At 39.9% G+C, this 21,469-nt stretch overlaps 2 protein-coding genes across 14 annotated transcripts in view; one reads left to right on the top strand and one right to left on the bottom strand.

Moving 5' to 3' along the window:
- Positions 1–305: 305 nt before the first annotated feature.
- The window catches only part of MOV10 (Mov10 RNA helicase), a 48,545-nt gene continuing 27,381 nt past the window's right edge, over positions 306–21,469 (bottom strand). For 2 of the 13 annotated variants that reach the window (XM_081323390.1, XM_081323394.1), the window contains 13 exons: positions 20,578–20,695; positions 20,288–20,482; positions 19,489–19,554; positions 17,643–17,768; positions 15,402–15,490; positions 14,824–14,939; positions 13,572–13,712; positions 12,550–12,594; positions 11,619–11,685; positions 8,813–8,979; positions 5,046–5,111; positions 4,680–4,747; positions 306–627 (listed from right to left, as the gene is read on the bottom strand). In XM_081323390.1, coding sequence (XP_081179516.1) covers positions 13,648–13,712; positions 14,824–14,939; positions 15,402–15,490; positions 17,643–17,768; positions 19,489–19,554; positions 20,288–20,482; positions 20,578–20,695 — 775 coding nt within the window. In that variant the 3' untranslated portion in view covers positions 306–627; positions 4,680–4,747; positions 5,046–5,111; ... (2 more) ...; positions 12,550–12,594; positions 13,572–13,647. Of the gene's footprint in view, positions 628–4,679; positions 4,748–5,045; positions 5,128–7,791; positions 7,884–8,812; positions 8,980–9,725; positions 9,740–10,073; positions 10,488–11,618; positions 11,686–12,549; positions 12,595–13,571; positions 13,713–14,823; positions 14,940–15,401; positions 15,491–17,626; positions 17,769–19,488; positions 19,555–20,287; positions 20,483–20,577; positions 20,696–21,469 lie in introns of those variants that run through there. The other 11 variants (XM_081323397.1, XM_081323395.1, XM_081323396.1 and 8 more) reach the window with 11 other exon arrangements.
- Positions 5,052–11,602, top strand: RHOC (ras homolog family member C). The gene is made up of 4 exons (XM_081323403.1): positions 5,052–5,223; positions 6,909–7,029; positions 8,804–8,934; positions 10,822–11,602. Exons 1-4 carry the CDS (start codon positions 5,068–5,070, stop codon positions 10,993–10,995), a joined length of 582 nt encoding a protein of 193 aa, XP_081179529.1. The 5' UTR covers positions 5,052–5,067; the 3' UTR covers positions 10,996–11,602.

Here is a 21,469-nt window from a genome sequence, read left to right on the forward strand (position 1 = left end):
ACATTTAATCAGTGAAACAACCTGCCTCCAGAAGTTGTGAATGCTCCAACACTGGAAGATTTTAAGAAGAGACTGATCAGCCATTTGTCTGAAATGGTATAAAGTTTCCTGCCTGAGCAGGGGGTTGGACTAGATGACCTCAAAGGTCCCTTCCAACTCTATTATTATTAAGTGGACCATTCTGGTGCATAATTATTTTTGGATCACTGATTTGCACAGCAGCACCAGAATGTTGGGGTGGGAATGTTTATTTGAGTGTAGAAAGTTATTTTATCTTAAGTGTAAAATAAAACCTTTCAAATATGTTAAAAGGCTAGCTTAAAATTTTATTCTTGAGAAAAAGATGTCTCTTGGCATGTGCAATACAGAAAAATGATGGTTTAGAGTAAAGTCCCTAAAAGATTTTATTGCAATTTTCATTTTTCTAGTTTTTCCCCCCAAGTACAAATGCTTATTCATGATTGGTTTGCTTCTGTTGCATCACTGTATTCCAGGTTCACTTCATAGTTTCTAAAATAAACTCTGCTGGAGTGAAATCAGTGTAAAGGTTAGATGCTGTAATGCTTCTGTGGTTTTGTAGCTGATTCATACATCTGTTTCAAAATGGAGCCCAGTTCTTCAATTTCTCTGTGAGTAGGAAAATAAGCAAAAAGGCTTCAGTAATCATTATCAGTCTAAAGCACTGGGATATGATAATTTGTATAAAACAAATCTCCTAGATGTATCCTAATTCTCAGCCAAATTTTCATCACCATGAGACATACAAATGAGTTTCTAATTACCGTATATACTTGAGTATAAGCCGAATTTTTCAGCCCACTTTTTGGGCTGAAAAATCCACTTCGGCTTATACTCCAGTGAACAAAAAAAAAAAAAGAACTTCCACCCCCCAGTTTGGAGAGCTGCTGCTTTCATCAAACATGGACGAAGGCAGCAGCTCTCCAAACGGGCTGCGGCGGTTTGGAGAGCTGCGCGCGCAGCTCCGCCGCCACCTCTGCAAGCCTCCGCTGAGAGAATGGGGCGGTGGAAGCTTGCCACCCATTTTCTCGGCGAAGACTTCTTTCGGGGGATGCAGCCTCTGTCACCCCCTTCTCTCAGCTGGGCAGCTGAGAGAAGGGGGCGACAGAGGCTGGATCCCCCGAAAGAAGTCTTCGCCGCTGAGAGAATGGGCGGCAAGCTTCCCCGCCCCATACTTCGTGGAGCGCTCCAACGCCTCGTTCTCTCGTCTCAGCAGAGACTTGTTTCGGGGGATCCAGCCTCTGTCACCCCCTTCTCTCAGCTGAGAGAAGGGGGCGACAGAGGCTGGATCCCCCGAAACAAGTCTTCATCGCTGAGAGAATGGGCGGCAAGCTTCCCCGCCCCATACTTCGCGGAGCGCTCCAACGCCTTGTTCTCTCGTCTCAGCGGAGACTTGTTTCGGGGGATCCAGCCTCTGTCACCCCCTTCTCTCAGCTGGGCAGCTGAGAGAAAGGGGCGGCAGAAGCTGCATCCCCCGAAAGAAGTCTTCGCCGAGAAAATGGGCGCTGAGATTTTCTCGGCGAAGACTCACCTTCTCCCGTTCACCTTCAGCAGCTCCGCCAGGCCCGTCCAGTGCCCTGCTAGCAGAGCTTGACAAATGCAAAAGCTGCTTTGGTTAAACACTGGAAGGTTTAATGATTAACCCACCCCACCCCACCTGGTCTTCTTGCTGTTTCTCCCCATTCTCACTCCTACCCACAGGGGCTCTCTGCCTCTTCTACTACTTCTTTTTCTTTCTTTCTTTTTTGCTGAGGTGTGCGTCTCTCTCTCTCTCTCTCTCTCTCTCTCTCTCTCTCTCTCTCTCTCTCTCTCTCTCTGTGTGTGTGTGTGTGTGTGTGTGTGTGTGTGTGTGTGTGGTGTGTTATCTCGAACCAGATGGGATGGCAAAGTCAAATGCAAATGGGGATCTTGCAGATCTTGCCCTGCCTTTCCCCCCACGGTTACCTTCTGTTCTTGATGAGCTCATGAGTGCTCAAGGACAAAATAGGGCAGGGCAGAGCCGGCAGTTAAAAATAGGATGCAGATAAAAGGAAAGGTAAGGAGGGGTTCAGGTTGAGAGGAGAGGCTGCGTAGCCTTAGTGTAACTCCTGTTTGGGCTGACTGGGTTGCCTCTGATGGGCTCTGACAGTGGAACAGAATGGAATAGAAAATATGGAATGGAATGGAACAGAACGTAGAACAGAACAGAACAGAACAGAATAGAATAGAATAGAAATATAGAAAGAGAATAGAATAGAATAGAATAGAATAGAATAGAATAGAATAGAATAGAATAGAAATATAGAAAGTGAATGGAATAGAATAGAATAGAATAGAATAGAAATATAGAAAGTGAATAGAATAGAATAGAATAGAATAGAATAGAATAGAGAATGGTGAATAGAATAGAATAGAATAGAATAGAATAGAATAGAATAGAATAGAATAGAATAGAATAGAATAGAATAGAATAGAATAGAATAGAATAGAGAATGGTAATAAGAATAGAATAGAATAGAATAGAATAGAATAGAATAGAATAGAATAGAATAGAATAGAATAGAAATATAGAAAGTGAATGGAATAGAATAGAATAGAATAGAAATATAGAAAGTGAATAGAATAGAATAGAATAGAATAGAATAGAAATATAGAAAGTGAATAGAATAGAATAGAATAGAATAGAATAGAATAGAATAGAATAGAATAGAATAGAATAGAAATATAGAAAATGAATGGAATAGAATAGAATAGAATAGAATAGAATAGAATAGAATAGAATAGAATAGAATAGAATAGAATAGAATAGAATAGAATAGAAAATGGTAATAAGAATAGAATAGAATAGAATAGAATAGAATAGAATAGAATAGAATAGAATAGAAATATAGAAAGTGAATAGAATAGAATAGAATAGAATAGAATAGAATAGAATAGAATAGAATAGAATAGAATAGAATAGAATAGAATAGAATAGAAATATAGAAAGTGAATGGAATAGAATAGAATAGAATAGAATAGAAATATAGAGAGAATAGAATAGAATAGAATAGAATAGAATAGAATAGAATAGAATAGAATAGAATAGAATAGAATAGAATAGAATAGAATAGAATAGGAGCTGGAAGGGACCTTGGAGGTCTTCTAGTCCAGCCCCTTGCTCAAGCAGGAGGACCTATACCAGTGGTGGTGAACCTATGGCACGCCTGCCAGAGGTGGCACTCAGAGCCCTCTCTGTTGGCACGTGCACCACCACCGCTGCCAGCAGCAGGTCCTTGTCGGTTGGTGGACTGGAAGAAAAGGGAGGGGGAAGCATTTTACATGCGTGCATGCGCGCACGGGGCCACGAGCAGGCACATGCTGCAAAGGGGGCGGGGCTAGTGCCTGCGTGATACTCACTAGCCCAGCCCCGTTCTCATGTGGTGCGGTGCCTTGTATCTGCACCCTGCGGCGCGGCGGTTGGCGTTTTTGTGCCTTGCGGTACGGTGGCCCATTTTTTGCTCCCCCTTTTTTTTCGTGCCAGAGGCGGCACTCAGAGGCGCCTCCCTGTCCCCTCCCCCGAGGGCACCAGAATGCCGATGCTGCCTTGGCACTTTGTGATAAACAAGTGGGTTTTGGCTTGCGGTTTGGGCACTCGGTCTCTAAAAGTTTCACCACCACTGACCGATACCATCTCAGACAGGTGAATGTCCAGTCTCTTCTTAAAAACCTCCAGTGATGGAGCACTCTTGATTTCTGGTGGCAAGCTGTTCCACTGGGCAGCTGAGAGAAAGGGGCGGCAGAAGCTGCATCCCCCGAAAGAAGTCTTCGCCGAGAAAATGGGCGCTGAGACGCCTCATTCTCTCGCTCAGCGGAGACTTCTTTCGCGAGATCCAGCCTCTGCCGTGCTGCACCGAGAGAACAGCAAGCCGCCCCATTCTCTCGGCGGAGCACTCCACCGCCCCATTCTCTCGGCGGCTTGCCACCCCGTTCTCTCATCTCAGCAGAGACGTCTTTCGGGGGATCCAGCCTCCAGCTGCTGCATTTCCCAGCCTCGGCTTATACTCGAGTCAATAACTTTTTCCAGTTTTGGGGGGTAAAATTAGGGGTCTCGGCTTATACTCGAGTCGGCTTATACTCAAGTATATACGGTATTAATTTTTTACAGAGGATTCTGAATAACCTCTTATAGTTACCACAATATGTATTTGTGACAACTAGATAGATTCCAAGAAGAATGTAACACATAGTAAATTAACATACTGTATTTTATATTGTCTTTTTAAAATATAAATACTGTGGAAATTCTAAAATCATTAGAAAAGAAATGGTGCGTGAACAACTTTTTTGTTTCCTTTTCTCTTCTGTTGATATTATTGCTGTCTCTTTATTTCCAGAATTGCCAATTTGTTACTCTTCAGCTGAGCATACCCTCTCATCATTCTTAGTGATTTGGCCAATCCTAGCGGCATCAATTTAGGAAAACTTGTCTTAGATTCTGTCATTATCCAAGGTGATGGCATCTTAATCAAGATGGTGCCACCATGGAATAGGGTGAATAGAGCATTTGATGAATCTTTTGTCCTGCCAATGAAACAGATGGTGGCATATGGCAGGTGGTAGAGGAGATTTTCTAGCAGATTCCCTAACTGCAATTATGTTGGGCCCCTCAGGACAACCAGGCAATTGTACACCATGCATACCCTGTAGCTCATTGCTGCTTTCTTCTGAGATATACTGTACCAAGGCCCCAAAATTCTCACAGCATGATCTATTGGCAGGGAAACATTGTATTATTTCAGTACATTATTGGGTAGTGCGTATATTTTTAATCTTTCAATCAGTGTACAGATATAAAACTTAACTATGGAAGTTTGGCTTCCATTCCCTTGTTTTAAATATTCTATTTCTGATTACACACTTTCTCCATAAGTCATTCCAAATAAATAATTTACACTTCTTTGATTCAAACTTGTCCTATCTGGTCCAAAATATATTTTGTTCACAAGGAGTAATATGCTGTAATGTTAGACTTATTTGTTGTAATATGAACTAAACTGCAGGCCTACCTTTCTTTTTGTCTCTACAGTCATGGCAGCCATCAGGAAGAAGCTGGTGATTGTGGGAGATGGTGCCTGTGGGAAGACATGCCTATTGATTGTTTTTAGCAAGGACCAGTTCCCAGAGGTCTATGTACCAACAGTCTTTGAAAACTACATTGCTGATATTGAAGTAGATGGGAAACAGGTAACTCATCTTCTTTAAAAGAAGAAACAGCTTCTAAGTAATATTTGCTTTCCACCCTGGATGCTACTAGTTACTATTGCGATAAAGGTTTTTTCTGCGGAACCATTGGTATCTGATACCGATTCCCCTTAGAAATTTCACTGTCTGATTACTCAGCCATGAACAATCATATAATCAGGACTAAAAATTTTAAAACAATGGGTTGGAAGCCTTTTTTTTTCAAGTGTTAGGCTCCATATTTGTAGATTAAATGAAACACTAAATTTCATTTAATGACTCCTATCCAATACATACACTGAAATGATAATTCTGCATCAAAAAAGCCTACATTCCCTCTCTCTAGTTAAATATTTTTTTTATTGAAAAGTTTTAACATACAATTTTTCCCTTAGAAAATCCCCTCCCCCACCCTTCTCCCTCCCCCCCTTCCTCCCCCCCTCCCCTCCTCCCCCCCCCCGACTTCCCAGAGCTAAATACAAGGTATGTATAAAAAAAAACAATCATAAACAACCATATACTAACAACCATAAACTCTAAAATCTATCACTCTCTAGCTTATATAGGATAAAACAATCCTTAGTAATATTAAATATATATATATAAAAACTAATATAGAAAAAGAAACAAAGAAAGAAGCCTTATTCAAATATAAAACTTCTTAACCCTATACTTATTCTGGATAAACTCTCTCTAGTTAAATATTGATCAGCTTGTTTATGACCTTACGTAAATGGAATTTTAACATCATGAATACTGCTGTCTTCTTTCTAGTTGCATATGTACCCCAAGCTTCTTCACCACCAACATCTGACACCAACACTATCAGGGGGAAAAATGCTAACCTAACTGTAAACTGCTCACCATCATTTACATAATGAGTTGTGTATAAATTTGATTAAAAGATAAAATAAATTCCAGAAGGATTCATTTGAAATATAATTAAATTGATAAGATTCACTACGTAACTGTACATTTGCCAAAGATCCATGCCGTCATGCCCTGTTTATTTTGCTGAGTAGCTTTGAGCAATGTTTGCCTAGTTTCACAATTCTCCAGCTGATAAAGGCCAATTTGATGAACACGTATTTGTTTTAAGGACTACAGTGCAAAGAAGTAAATTAGGAGGGGTCTGATCTTCCATTTCTATCCAACACTCCCCTTTCATGTGAAGAGTCAATCCTCATCCTTACATTACAGATAAAATAAAACATTTAAAATGTACATAGCTGTCCTGCACTTCTGGTTTGGTTATGAGTCCAGGTGCCATTTGTCAGACGATTTCATATACCAAATTTGCTCATAAAATTAGTATAAAACTTTGAATTTCTGAAAAAGTGGAAACTTCAGTAAAACTCTTCTGGTGCTTCTTCTAACATTCTATTGATTGCCCTCAATAGATGTTCCTGTATTTAATTTTTATAGTGTTTGTGAATTTGGTGTTTGAATGCCCTTGAGAATGATGAAAAATAGCAGTCTGCATAATGGCCATTGTTAAGTACAGGGTGTAATATATTTAATTGCTTAATACTGGTAGATATCTTGCCAGGCTGCTTAAAATTGTCAGGGAGCCAAGTGAGAAATGAGGGAAGCAAAACAGTTGGATATTTTTTTTCTTCAGTATCTGTATTTAACTACAGAGTCACAATTACGTTGATTAAGGGACTGATTTTTTTTTTCATTTATAGGTGGAACTGGCCCTCTGGGATACAGCTGGGCAAGAGGATTATGACAGGTTGCGGCCTCTCTCTTATCCTGATACAGATGTCATCCTTATGTGCTTCTCCATTGACAGTCCAGATAGTTTAGGTAAGGCTATAAAATAACTCATATTATAGGTCAAGAATGGTCAACATACTGTAAGTCTTCCCATGTATTGCTAGAGCTCCATTCTATCAGGAGTAGTTACCATGCCATCTGAAGCTGCTTCTTTGGTCAATAAAGCAGGTGACAAACAATTCTCTGCTGGACAGCTTTACTGTTACAGTCAACAATCTTTTCAAATGTCCAGGTATTCTTCAAAGCGAAAATGATGTCCTGGAAATAGTATTGGGTGTAGCATGTAATTGATGTCACTTAGTTGTAAAGGTCAATAAGAAAAGATTCACATATTTCTTTGGAAAGTGCTAAAAAGTTATGATAAACTTCTATTGGAAGTGATAAGGCTTTGAAAAGTTCTTGCTAAGCATATGAAGCATATGAAATTCAATAAATTCTTCTGAAATCGGGATAGGAAGAGTATTGATGCTTTTGACTTTGGGGTTGAAAAAAGACTATGGACAACCAATACTTGGACAAATGGATCACTGAATGTTATCAACTCAGAGTTCCTGCAAATGACCAGGCTCAAATTATCCTAGTTCAGACACATTATGCAAAAACCTAACTCTCTGGAAAAAGTTCTAATACTGGGAAAGGTGGAAAGAAAAAGGATGACAAACCAGCAAGGCAGATGGACTGAGATGCAATGGCACTGAGTGTACCATAGGAAGGACCAGGTTAAAGACCTTTATGGAGAAGATCTATGTGGTCACTAAGAGTTGACATCAAGACATACTTGTTGGCACATACTGTAAGTTAGTCAGGTGATCCATCAATTCATTTCCCAGCAATGGTTGCTGCTTGTGGAATAGGCCTGCTTTTCCATGTGAATGAATTCATTGCTTTAGAAAAAATACATCGACTGTTGAAGAAAGCTGCTCTGTTCTGAAATCATATCAGATTTTTCTCAGCCATATTTGGTTACTTTTGTAATATTTGTTATCAGAGATCAGAAACAAAATCATAAGTGTATTTGTTTATCAGTCTTTTAACCATGGGGTCGCAATAGTACTTTAACATGACAAAAAGCTGAATTTTAGGGGTAAATTTTATGATTGCTGTAATAGCCTACTTACATGGATGCTGCCTAAGAGAATGCAGGCTCTGGCAGAAGTTCAGGATGTCTCCTCTAAGTCTGTACTAGACAGAGGAATCTTTTATGGATCAAATCTAGTTTGCTAGATGGAGAATGAATAGCTTCCTCCACTGAAGATTAGCCAGTTTGGATAGTTCCTTGGATATGTTTGTACTATGACACCATTAATAGCTTTTCAGTACATAAGGACAGAAAGGACTCAACAGCTGCTTTCAGGAGAAAGATGAGGGAAATGAATGTTGGCAGTATTACAGAGGGCAAATTCAAGGATGAAGGAATATGTACTTTTTTTCTGCACAGAAAGCCTTTGTGACATTAAGCCTTTCTGTAGCCCTATACTAGTACATGTCTGCAGGGATATTTCTGACTGTGGTTCTGGGGTTTAGATGGGGAACTTCCAACACACTCCTCAGTCACTTCTTCCCCTGTATTTTACTGGTCTAGAGTACAAAGTTCCCTTACATTTGTAGTGGGGTGAGGTGGATGAAGTAGACTGACAGTTGTTTACCAGTCAAGATTCTGGAAATAAGACTCTCATTTTATTCAATCTCACTGAAATGGATCTTTTCCCTTATATTAACGTGGGGATTACACTTATGAATCTATCTGTGTTGTGCTAGGGATTTGCTCAGTGAGCAGGTTCTCCCATCTCATTGTTTCTTCCAGAGAACATACCAGAAAAATGGACACCTGAGGTGAAACATTTTTGCCCAAATGTGCCCATCATCCTTGTAGGCAACAAGAAGGACTTGCGGAATGATGAACACACACGCAGAGAGTTGGCAAAGATGAAACAGGTATGGATCCATCCACAGTTGTTTGCTTTTTTGAATGCCATTCTCCTATTGCAGATAAAATATTGTGCAATTGTGGTTTAATTGCCTTGTTCACATATTTATTGAAGTTTTCAGTGCCTTCTACTTCTAGGGAAAAAACAGTCATTATCACATGGGATCTTTACATCTAAAGAGTAATTGTGATGTTCCGGTATTGGTTTGTTACTTTCACAAATAATCAACCTGAAGCAGTTTCTAGCTATCTCTGGATAAACATTCAGGCTGGCCTTTTGCCTCTGCTCTTAAAGTTTCTTCCTAAACCTTAAGTCCTGCAAGAGTTCCTGTGTTCTTTTTTAATAGCAAGTTTCTCAATGTCCCTTTGAATGTGCAAGATCACTTTTTGAGGAAATAAGCACCATCAAATTTCTGACTTATAGCCAAACACCTTTGTGTTTCTTGATTTTCTTTTTTAGGACACTGTGAATATATGGAATTTATGCTTAAAATATAGTTTAGAGTATAATCTTAGAATGCAAGTAAATGAAAAAACTTAAGGTGTAATATATATTTACTTACCTAGAACTGGGCAAGTCTCACTGAACTCTGGGACTTAAGAACAAACCTATACATGTGACCTCATTTACTTTTGAGAAACAATACATGTGTGTACTTATTTCTGTTCTGCATTACCTGTAAACAATGTTTGAGGATTCTAGATTAAATTTAAACATGGATTTTTCATGCTATCTTTCACATAGGCTTTGTGAACATATTTTTTTCATTGTAAGTTCTTGTAGAATTAGGTTCCCTCATTTCCTTCAATAGTCTGTGGAAAATTCTGAGGTAAATATTTCATAAAGATTTACTGTTTATAGTTTGACCTAATTAATGCTACCTCATCAATTCCACCCTCATTTGGGATTATGACTGATTAAAGAAGCTGTAGATTTTGCATTTCCAATTCTAAACAGTTGAGCTTCCTTTGAGGAGTGAAATTTGAGTACGAATTGATGCTCCTCTTTGACCATCCCAGTGAAGTTTTTAATTTAGTTCTGCTTTTCTGTACTTTCTCAGGACATTTAGGGAAGAAGCTGCATCTTAAAAACAGCTTGAAAATAAAATTAAGAAATATTTATTATTTGTATATGTCTCTCAATTACATTTTATAGTTTGCTTTAATTGGTTGTTTTTGATCATCATGACAACCCATTTAGCATGAAAAAATGGGGTATAAATTAATAAATCCACAGGCTTTTCCATCAGTATCTTTTCTCAAGTCCAACATTGCTTTTTCCAGCCACCATGGATAGGAATTGATTCTGGAGACACTGGCAACTACAGTTCATCTTCATCCCAATAGTGTGCAGCAGATAAGAACCCAATTTAGTCCTGCATTAAGGATTTATGCCAGTGTTTCTTATACATTAATGAAAACATGTTGGGCCTTTGTCAGAATAATGGCCTCAATCCCAAAGCTGCACAGCCCCATGCCCGTTTTTTTTTAAAGCAGCAGACGTCTCAGGGCCATCTGAGTTTGTTTCTTCTGTCATACCAGCAAGGTGCACAATGATACTCTGAAAATATAAAGTATTAAATTATGTAATATGTATGCTTCAGGTTGCATCTACAAAGGAGGGACACCTGGCAGGGCCCAGGAAAGGACCCTTTTGTGTTATTGTGCCCAACCTTTAGAATAGCGGCCCCCAACCTTTTGAGCATCATACATACATACACACACACACACACACACACACTTGCTGTGGTAATCAAAAATGCTTTCTATTATATTGTCTGAGGCTGAGAAAAACGATTAAGAGGAAGTACGCACTGGGGTTACCTTGGATTCTTCTATTGTTATACCAGGCAGTGCTAAATAATAAACTGTTTTGTGTGACATTTTTTCTGAAGGAGCCTGTGAAGCCGGAAGATGGCAGAGACATGGCAAACAGGATCAATGCATTTGGCTACCTTGAATGCTCAGCCAAGACAAAGGACGGAGTGCGGGAAGTGTTTGAAATGGCCACCCGGGCTGCCCTGCAAGTCAGGAAGAACAAAAGGCGCAAAGGTTGCCCCCTCTTTTAGGAGAGTGTTGGCAAAAGTTGTGACTGTGCTGTCTGAAGTGTGCACCTGTTTCACAGATTGCATGGAAGCAAGCATGGAGTCTCGATAGATATGAAGAGTACAAATTTAATATGATAGTTGGCTGACTTCAGTCTCCATTCCTCTGCACAGAAAAGGTCACCCAGGGTACTAAACAGTGGTCTTTCCTTGGGAGGTGTGTCTATACCATAATTTTGTATGCTTGGGAAGTTACAAGAAATCATTTGAAACCTTTTTGTAACGGTTTGAATATAGGGCCAACAGTTTATATGACTTAATACTATACTTCTTGCTCTTTTATACTAATTCTATAATTTGGTACTTGTATGGATTTTCACAGCTTTATGTTTTCACAAATAACATAAGATAGATTTTTGGAATTCTGCAACATATGAAGCTGGCCTACATGCCAATGTTACTTGCCAGTCCCTCTCCATTACTGGAAAAGCAAGGGGCTGCCAAAATGTTCATATGAATCTCTGGGAGGCATTGACGTCTATTGTGATTAGTGTTCTCTATTGCACTTCTGTCTGAGGGGCACTGCTTGTGTTTTGTTATTATATTCTCAGTTCCTTATTAAATTAATTTGATTTTATATCACTTGCCTTTTTTCTTTGTCCTTGAAGTCCTGCCAGCTGGATTAAGGTTGGGCAGAGTTGGCTTTGCCATCTACTATAGAATAACAAGTGTTGAAAGGAATGGTCAGTGTTGCTCTAAATATTGAGAGAAATAGCCTTTAATGTGTTTGGACTTTCAAGAAATGCACTGAAAGGACTAGTGTTTTCATCTGGTGATCATCTGAACTGTATTTTACAGTAAAGTTAGGTAAATGTGCATTTCCTTTTTATTGCTTTGGGGGGATTTTTAAACACCATGGACCAAGAAAAAGACAAATGTACTTCAAAGTGAGCCTAAACTGGACAAAATATTCAGGATCAAGTTTTAAGGAGGGAAGACACTTTCATCTGGACCTTTTTGAAGATATTCTTTTTTCCAAAGTGGAATGAGGAAATGATGAAGATGGAATGATTGTATTTCGTTGGGTAAATGTAATGTCATTTTTTATAATCACTCCAAAGCCTCAGAAATTCCATGAGAAGGAAACACATCTGACCAGCCAATGGCTAGAGCAACAGATTTGTGTGTCAGAAAGATAATTTTTCTTAGGAACTGGTGTGTCTTAAGCACAGGATCTGCCCAAGTAATGAATATATTACAATGTCTTTGTAAACACAGCTGCACCAGGAACAGCATAAGACACCAGCATTCATTTTCTGTTTACCTCATAGGATGACAAAGAGCCAAACACTACTGTTGCAGTTGGCGCATGGTGCCAGCTGCTCCCTAATCATGCAGATCTTTGAGGACCTACTGAATAACCACCACCCTTTTAACATACAGGAATAACAAATGACCTAATTGTTCCTTTGAGACAATATGACTGTAGATAATTAGTGCTTTTCTATTGGCTAATCTAGAGGTAAAAATTCTTTGCTTCTCAATTAAAGCAAGTCTTGTACTTAAATAATTATCTACCTAGTACTGTTCCCAAGGCTGAAAAGGTCCCATCGCTGAATAACACTAGAATGAAAGAAATTGAGTCAGAAGTCAAGGCATCCTTCAAATGAAAAGTAAATTCCATCACTATCTAAGAAGTCAGAAAGATTATTTCTCAATCTCAGATTAATCTAAATCTGGGGGAGGTTAATCTAAATTCAACACATCTGTGTAACGCTAGGCAAGGTGGGGGGAACAGAAAATGAACAACTTTGCCTCCACTCCCATTTAATCTTGTATATTCAACTTTGAATGTAGTTTTTTTTAATCTTGCATATTCAACTTGGCTAACCAGAAGTAGATAAAAACTCCATTTCAGCACTCTGATAATAAGGGAGAAAAATAAGTCCTCTTTCTCCCATATTGTGGTTCTGACTGATTCAGGCTGGGTCCTCACAGGAGCTGAGTATCATGCTGCATATGATGCTGGTTGGGAAATCCTTTGCCCTCAATACAATATTGCAATAGGATATAAGCAGAGAATTATTTTTAAAAACCCTTGTCCCTTGCTATTCCCCTCCCCCCAAAGGGGGGAAATGAAGCAAGAGAATTTTATAACTAATACAGAATCATCATGCACTTAATTAAATCTTATAAATTTTAATAAATTTAGTACAAAAACAGATAAAATCTGATAGTCGTGAAAACAACAAGGTTTGATACGTTTCCCATTTCCATATCCTATCCCTTCCCCAAAGTTCTTCATAATCTCTACTTAATTCTTTATACTGAAATCTAAACATTCTTTGAAATATCCATAATTATTCAATTGCCATTCCTCGGCCCTACCCTACATGTGCCCATATGCACTTGTTCTCAACATTACAAATGTACCGGCACTCATGAAAGAATACAGAATAAGACTGAATGCTTAATTAGATCATTATTGGTAACCACATGTGAATTTCTATCGCATTATTAATTTTTTAAACACAGAATTTTGGGAACTCTGATATTTACTCCTGAGAAATAGGTATGAAGATCAAATAAAATTTGGCTACTTGTCTGTTCTGTCAATTCTGCAGAAATGTTCAAGAATGCAGAGTTCACCCAATCACGTTTGAGATAGCACTAGTCTCAATGTTCATATCTCCATTGTGGCTCCACTTGCTGCTGGATGTAACTGTCTTGTAAGCCTTTATCTGCAAAGAAGATAACTAGATGAAGAGTCAAGGAGGCACACAGAAAGGAGAAGGAATTCCGCTAGCTCTCCTTGCACTCACCAAGCAGCTTTTCTGAACATTTAAAGGGGTGCGCTCAGTGGTGGGATTCAGCTGGTTCCCACCACTTCGGCAGAACCGGTAGATAATTTTTTGTTGCCCAGGCCCAGAATGCACCTCCGGAAGTGGCATCCACACAGAGAACCGGTTGTCCACATATTTGAATCCCACCACTGGGTGCGCTTAACCCTTATTCTCCAAGGTGCATAAAGCTGCTATGTAGAACAGTTAAGACTGCAAGTGAGGTGGATTTTGACTGGAAATCAGTTTTCAGTTTATGTAATGTTTATAAAAGAACATCAACCCTTAAACAATGACATTCCAATTCCCCATCCTTCTAAAACACATGAGGCAAGTCATGAGAACCTCCTCTTCCTGCCTGCTGATCTCCAGCAAATTCAAATCAAATCATGCCAACCTATGAGCCATCAATGATCTCACCAGCCAACACGGAAGTTGAAAAATCAGCATTCAGCCAGTCTTCTGGGCTTCCAAGCAAAGATACCTCTAGGGCTAACAAAAATATTCCCTCCCTTACACCACACAGAAGGGGGGCAATTGCCAACTCTAATCTCTAATCAGTCCTCACCCTCCCATTTTGCAAACAAAAAAGCTGGTATGATTTTTCCAGAGTTCATTATTCCCGAGGTTAATAACACAAAAATTCTTGCTTCACACATACTGGACACCTCAAAGAGGCTTGGCTATAATTATTGTACAATTGAGTAGCAACTGAGGAATTAAAACACTGACTCATGATCTAACATTGTTCCAATTTGTTCTGCATTTAAGAGGACTGTTAAATGTTTATTTCACAGGAAAGAGAACATTTCCTAATTCTTGCTTTTGGCTTCCTTCAACTTAAGGTTGTAAGGCTTATTCCCATTTTTCCTTAATTTGAAGATTGACTCTCCCTTCTCATCCCCCAAGTCCACTGCTCTGAGAACAAAAGTATTAAATTGGCTCTCTTCCAAACATCCAAAGAATGACTAACAATTAAAAGTTGCTTTCAACACTGCAGCCCTTTTCTTACCTGCTGGCTGATCATTTATGTTGAGAGAACTTAACTCTTCTATTGGCAACTCATCCTCTACTCCACTGTGTTTATATCCTGCCCAAGCTTTGTTGGCTTTGCAGTATTCAAGAAACCTATGGACATATTTGAAGTATTAATGCAATTTAGGCAGATCAGAATTTGGAATGGGAAAACAGGATACATTTGGACTTAGACAGAGTATCTACTCACTCTTGCGAACCACTTACAGAAATGGCAGGGTCACTGAAGCAGTCACAAATCAACTATATGAGATTCCAAATGGCAAATAAGCCTTTCAATACAGGCTTTATGAGACTTCTCATGCTGAAGACTGTAGGAATAGATATTACTGGGCTATGTAGCACTTTCATGTCATAAAAGTATAAAATCTAGATGAACGATTGATTCCTAGTTTTCATGTAGCACCAGGTACTGTAACTTAGCAATTCTTTTACCTGAAAATCTCAAAAAATCCCTAGCACTACTACTTCAGTTACACCTCTGATTTCACCGCAGGAGGAAAAATAATTTTGCTAGCTGGGCAAAGACATAAGGATAAAGGAGTCAACACTTACTCATTCCAATATGGATCCTTGCTTAGTGTAATTGGGTTGCCTACAATGATCAAGAGTGCCTTAGCTCTTGTAAGGGACACATTCAGACGCTGAAAATGAAAAAGAGGAGTAATACAGAGAAAATGTTAATAACTTAGACTACTGGAAATGAATTCTACATACTCCCCACATTCAAGTATGAGACACAGATTTCATAACTGACATTAGAAAAAGCTTCCTTAACTTCCATCTCCTAACTGAATCTTCTGGATGTTCTAAGTAATAACCTTTATCTAACACAACACGACTACAAATGGATTTCATTCCCAAATGTTTGCATATCCTTGGTTCAGTGATTAAGAAGCTGGACTAAGAATGGAGAAAACGAAGTTTTAGTCCCACATTTGGCACAAAGAAACAGGGTGACTTTGGGCCAGTTGAACTCTCAGCCCTGGGAAGTTGGCAAAAGCAAACCACAGGCAGTCCTCATTTAACAACTGTTCAACAACTGAACAGTGAAGTTACAATAGTGCTGAACAAAATGAACAAAGGGACTTACAACTTGTCATTGCAGTACCCCTATGGTCACATAATGAAAATTTGGGCATTTGGCAGTCCATTTGCTCTTACTACTGACCATAGGAGCATTTCAACTGCCCCCACCTGCCTATCTTTCCTCCCCCATCTCTGCCACCTACCTGTCCCACCAGTATATGCAAAACTGCCACAGTCCTGGAAGCCTAAGCCTGCTCCCCAAGTCACCATGCCTGGGATGTCTTGGCCTGTCACAGGGCTGAGCAGTGCATATAAATTGTTCCACTCATCTTTGTGTTTTTCTGCAGCTGGTTACAGGCACACCTAGCCAATGTGAGGTATGCTTTTCCTACAGGGCCATTTCATGCCATTCTGCAAGCAGGGGCCATTTATGCCATTCAGCATGCACAATTTGGAAAAGGGCCTTCTGAACGATCACAAGAATGGCACCCGCTTGTAGAACGGTGTAAGGCGGCCTCTGTAGAAAGGGCGCCTGTCAGCAGCTGCAGAAAAACACAAAAGGTAAGTGGAGCAATTTACACGCACTGCTGGGCTTGGTGACCACTCAAGTCACCCCAGGTGTAGTGGGGTGTGGAGAAGGCCTGGGCCTCTTGTCTGCAGCTGTTGAGTTCTGTAATCAACCCAATTCTTCCAGGCTTGAAGCAGGCGAGGACATCCAGGGTTGCAGCAGGAACCCACATGTGAGAGGGCCTGTAGCCAGCCAAGGCCTTCCAATCCATGGCAGGTTTCGGTGCACAAGTGGGCCCTGCAGTTTATACCATCCAGGGCAGGGGTAGGCAACCTTGGCTCTTTGATGACTTGTGGACTTCAATACCCAGAATTCTGGGAGTTGAAGTCCACAAGTCATCAAAGAGCCAAGGTTGCCTACCCCTGATCCAGGGCCACCCTCCTCTTAATGTTATCTCACTTAATGACTGCTTCGCTCAATTACCAGAGATTCTGGTCTCAATTACGTTTGTAATTTGAGGTCTATCTGCACTTCTAAAACTGTTGCTAAGAATATTGCAGGGACTTACCCATATAGTTCCTGTGAATCAAGACAAATAGAACAAAAAGGAGTCTAGAACTTAACTAAGGATCACCACCTGGTGGTACAGCAGAGTTAAGAAGCTCCTACTTTGCAGAGCAATGCAGGCTTCAGGCTACATTAGCTTTTGTTCTAAAATGCTTTGGTAAGATATTGCTTGTACAATAAAGGGGTTTAAAGAAAGTTATAAAAATTTCAACTGATGAAATTCCTATGTCAAGCATACACGGTCTTGGTCTAAAAGAGCTATTAGATTTACAGAAGTCTTAACAGCCTTATAACTGGCTTTGGAGCATCAGAACAGAGAATATAACGTTAATAATCCTTTCCTGGAATTCTTCCTATATTTCTAGGCTAAAGTGGGGCTACAGAAATGATATGGAGATGTGTGAAATGTATACATTATATACTAACTTATGGATTATTTATCCAAGGTTTCTTAAATAATCAGAAATGGCTTGATTCACACATGTTGAGTTATATACAATAACTTTACTAGACAAGTCTGGGCACATACAAAGCATACAAAAAATTACATTTTGTTATAGCTTCTCTAATGGCCCCTAAAAAGGAAGAGCCATTTGGGAGGATATATTTCTGGATGGTTTCGGTCCCACAAAAAAGCCAATTAACCCCAGATGTGCTAAAAATTACAGCATGTCACCTATTGAATGTGATACCTTGGGATTATTGAGGAAACCAAGGTTGAACTCTTCATCTATTCCGAAGTAATTGCTGCTGCTGCGTACTGTTGAAATGAGCACCACACGCCGCTCCTGACCCTGGAATTCCTCCACAGAACCCACCTGAGATGCAGAAACATAAAAGAATTCTAGCCAGGATACAGAAGTTACAGAACTCCAAAGGGATAAATAGGCTTAGCAGGGAGCTTTTTCCTTTCATTATATCAGCGTTTCCCTGATGTAATGAAGCATACAAGTATAGTCTTTGTTGAATCACATCTCACTCAGTGGTAATGAATGAGAGGGACTTATAACGGGTTTTAGATATTCTAACCATGATGGCATCCCAACTTGCCGTTACATGATCACAATTTGGGCACCTGGCAACCAGCTTGCAATTAAGGTGTCACAGCATCCTGCAATTATGTGATCACCATTTTTGATCTTCACTGCCATTTTCCAACAAGAAGCTGGCAAGAGATTGCAAATGGCCATCACCTGACAATGGAAAGCTGTGACTGTGTGGGATTCGCCTAGGAGGACTTGGGAGTCCTCCTAGATTCACGGCTCACCTTGGAAGACCATATAGGAGCTGTGACTAGGGGAGCTTTCGCCCAGGTTTGCCTGGTGCGCCAGTTGCGGCCCTATCTAAGCCGGGATGATTTATGCACGGTCACTCATGCGCTCGTGACCTCTCGTCTGGACTACTGCAATGCTCTCTACATGGGGCTGCCCTTGAGGACCACCCGGAAGCTCCAACTGGTACAGAATGCAGCCGCGAGAGTTGTGTTGGGAGTCTACCGATACTCCCACGTTACACCTTTGCTCCGTGAGCTGCATTGGTTACCAGTTGCCTTCCGGGTGAGATTCAAGGTACTAGTAATGGTGTTCAAAGCCCTACATGGCAGGGGGCCGGAGTACCTCAGGGAACACCTGCTGCCGGCATCAATCTCCCTGCGCCCTGTGCGTTCCCACAGAGAGGGTCTCCTCAGGGTGCCACCGATCAGAGAATGTCGATTGGGGGCCCCCAGGGGGAGATCCTTCTCTGTGGGCGCTCCGGAACTATGGAATCAGTTACCGGTAGAGCTCCGGATGGCGCCCGATCTTCGCTCCTTTCGTCGCGATCTCAAGACGTTTTTGTTTGTACAAGCCGGCCTAGCCTGATGGGGGATTGGTGGGGTTTTTTATTCTTGTATTCTTAATATTATCTTTGGGGTTTTATAATTGTAATATATTAATTGTTTTAAAATCGGGCAATTATTTAATTTTCTTTTAATATTTGTAACTTTGTATTTTATTCTTGCCCTGTGAACCGCCCTGAGTCCTTAGGGAGAAGGGCGGTATAGAAATATTATTAAATTAAATTAAATTAAATTAATGACAGAAACTGGGATGGCCACAGCTGCCATTGTTAAGTTAGCACAGTCACATGGTATCAGACTAAAAAACTCTTTGTCACTTAGTGACTGAATTTCGTCTCAATTATCATGGTTAAGTAAGAACTATCCCGGAGAGGTTCAGACAGGGAAGATGTGAAGAATCCTTTAGTACATTGTTACAATAAATCCACCTCTCCCGAAGTTCCGCTGTATTTTCATTGTTCATATGTGTTCATCTTTCTAAATGTTTAGCACAAGTATGTACATTAAAATTACACTAAAGGGTGGTATGATTGCTGGTTCTTAGTAACTGAAGGATTCTTTTTTTCGAAAGAGAAAATCCAACTGATGCTGTGCATGTATTGCTATTGCAGCACATTAGGTCCTACCTGGTCCTACCAGTATAGCTTTGAGCTATAGGACATAAGAGTAAATAACCAAGGCTCCGTTGGTCCAAATCTCACCTTTAGATCGTTGATATTCATCACGGACTTTAATTCTATATTTATGGCCCTTCTTATCTTCTCTACCTAAGCAGAAAGAGAAATTAGTGTATCATAAGTCCTTAGTTCGATTATTGGTCCTCAGCAGAGATGAAATCTTTGTAATGCTGATTTTTTTTATTTAATGCAGATTGCAGATGTGGAATGCTTGCCTTCCCCCCCCCCTTTATCTTAAGTATATACATGTCTAGACAATGCTTTCTTCTTTCAGTGTTACAGTATATGCTGGGAATAAAGGAAGTACAAAACAAACTACAAAACGTCCAGTCCATAAACATCTAAGCATTTTTCCTGCAATACTGAAATATAACTCCTTTAAAACTATAGTATCAAAAGTAGAAAAATATCTAATGCATATTGTTATATGGCACTATAATACTATAATATTCAAAGCATACATATGGAGAATATAAGGCCTAATGTAGGATAGTTGCAAATTGTCAAAACAAATCCCATGTCTGGAATAACTGTCTGATGCATTTTTGATGCCATGCTGTAAACTGCAGTTCACCTATGCCAAGGGTAGGCAACCTCGGCTCTTTTATGACTCATGGACTTCAACTCCCAGAATTCCTATGCTGACTATACCCCTATGCTACAGATTGCATCCTCCTGAAAAATCACAGGCATGGAAGCAACTGAGGAAATGTCAGGTTACATCAGAGACAGAGGACATTTTGACCATGTGAAGAAACCATGAGTTTACCAGTACTGAAAGAAGAGTCTAGTATACTTACCTGAAACTAGAGGAAGATCTCACCTGCTTTCTGTATGGGGAGATAACACCAATCTCTTTGGGAGGAATTTTAGTTTGTCCTTTTTTGCCCTGATTTTCCAGAAGAAGTTTCTTGAGATAATACATCAACACATTAATCTCAGCAGTATTAAAAAATGAAGGACTCCTCTCTTCTCGCTGGTCTTCACCACAGACCCCATGGAAGATGATGGGAAATTTCTTCAAGAAACATAAGGAAAAAAACCTTAAGTATTTCACAATACATGTGTGTGATTATGCAGATGTGATCCTGCTCAATGTATATAGGTCCTCACCGGCTTGGGCAGTTCTTTCCAATCACAGTAGGAATGAGTAATTAGTTGATCACCACACTTCAGGAGCTTACCATCATAGAACTTTTTATTGGGGAATTCGAGGATGGCTTCATGAGACCTGGAATTGAAGACTGAACTTTTAGCATCTAAGCAAACTTGAATAGCTTACAAGAAAAAGGATGATGTTTTCTTTTATCTCCTACTACAGATTAGAACCTGAAGGCCCTAGTTGCCTGTTCTTGTGCTACTCCAGACTTTCTAGACAGCATGGTCAAGTCTATCAGAGATAACCTCCATTTACAAAACTAGAAAAGCAGGCTTTTCTTCATAAGCATATCTGTGGAGAAGATTGAGCAAAGTACAGGACAGAACTTTGTACATGGAATGCACAGTGGCTTTCCATATGTATTATAAATGTTCTGAGATTATGTTCTAAAAAGCTGCACTCTTTCCAAGGCGCTTATACTTCTGCTTAGCTGAGTTTGGACGACACATATAAATAAATCAATTGAAGCTATACCCGTTCCATTTTCACAACGTGCTGATCTTATTTACCTCGTTATAGCTGAACTCAAGTCTGGTTAATTTCTCATTTAATATCACAGTACTATCTGAACTGAATTCAGTAGCTAAGTTAGGTGTGCAGGGTAGATCAAGCTCAGTGGTTTAGGGTGAACAGGGAATTTTACAAAAGCTACATTGTATTGGTCACCCAGGTACTTATATTATTACAAGTAGTCCTTTGTTTAACGATCATTCGATATTATGACACTGAGAAAAGTTACTTATGACAGTCCTCACACTTAGAACCACTGCAGCATCCCCACAATCACATGATCACAATTTGGGTACTTGGCAACTGGCATGTATTTACAATAGTGGCAGATTCCCG

The sequence above is a fragment of the Vipera berus genome (genome assembly GCF_964194415.1).
Source record: "Vipera berus genome assembly, chromosome: 3".
Classification (NCBI taxonomy): domain Eukaryota; kingdom Metazoa; phylum Chordata; class Lepidosauria; order Squamata; family Viperidae; genus Vipera; species Vipera berus.

What these genes read in the sequence shown, in the direction of transcription:
- RHOC (XM_081323403.1), top strand. Translation starts at nt 5,068, where the DNA reads ATGGCAGCCATCAGGAAGAAGCTGGTGATTGTGGGAGATGGTGCCTGT. An exon ending in TTGAAGTAGATGGGAAACAG is followed by an intron (nt 5,224 to 6,908) that starts GTAACTCATCTT and finishes TTTCATTTATAG; the next exon opens with GTGGAACTGGCCCTCTGGGA. An exon ending in AGTTGGCAAAGATGAAACAG is followed by an intron (nt 8,935 to 10,821) that starts GTATGGATCCAT and finishes TTTTTTCTGAAG; the next exon opens with GAGCCTGTGAAGCCGGAAGA.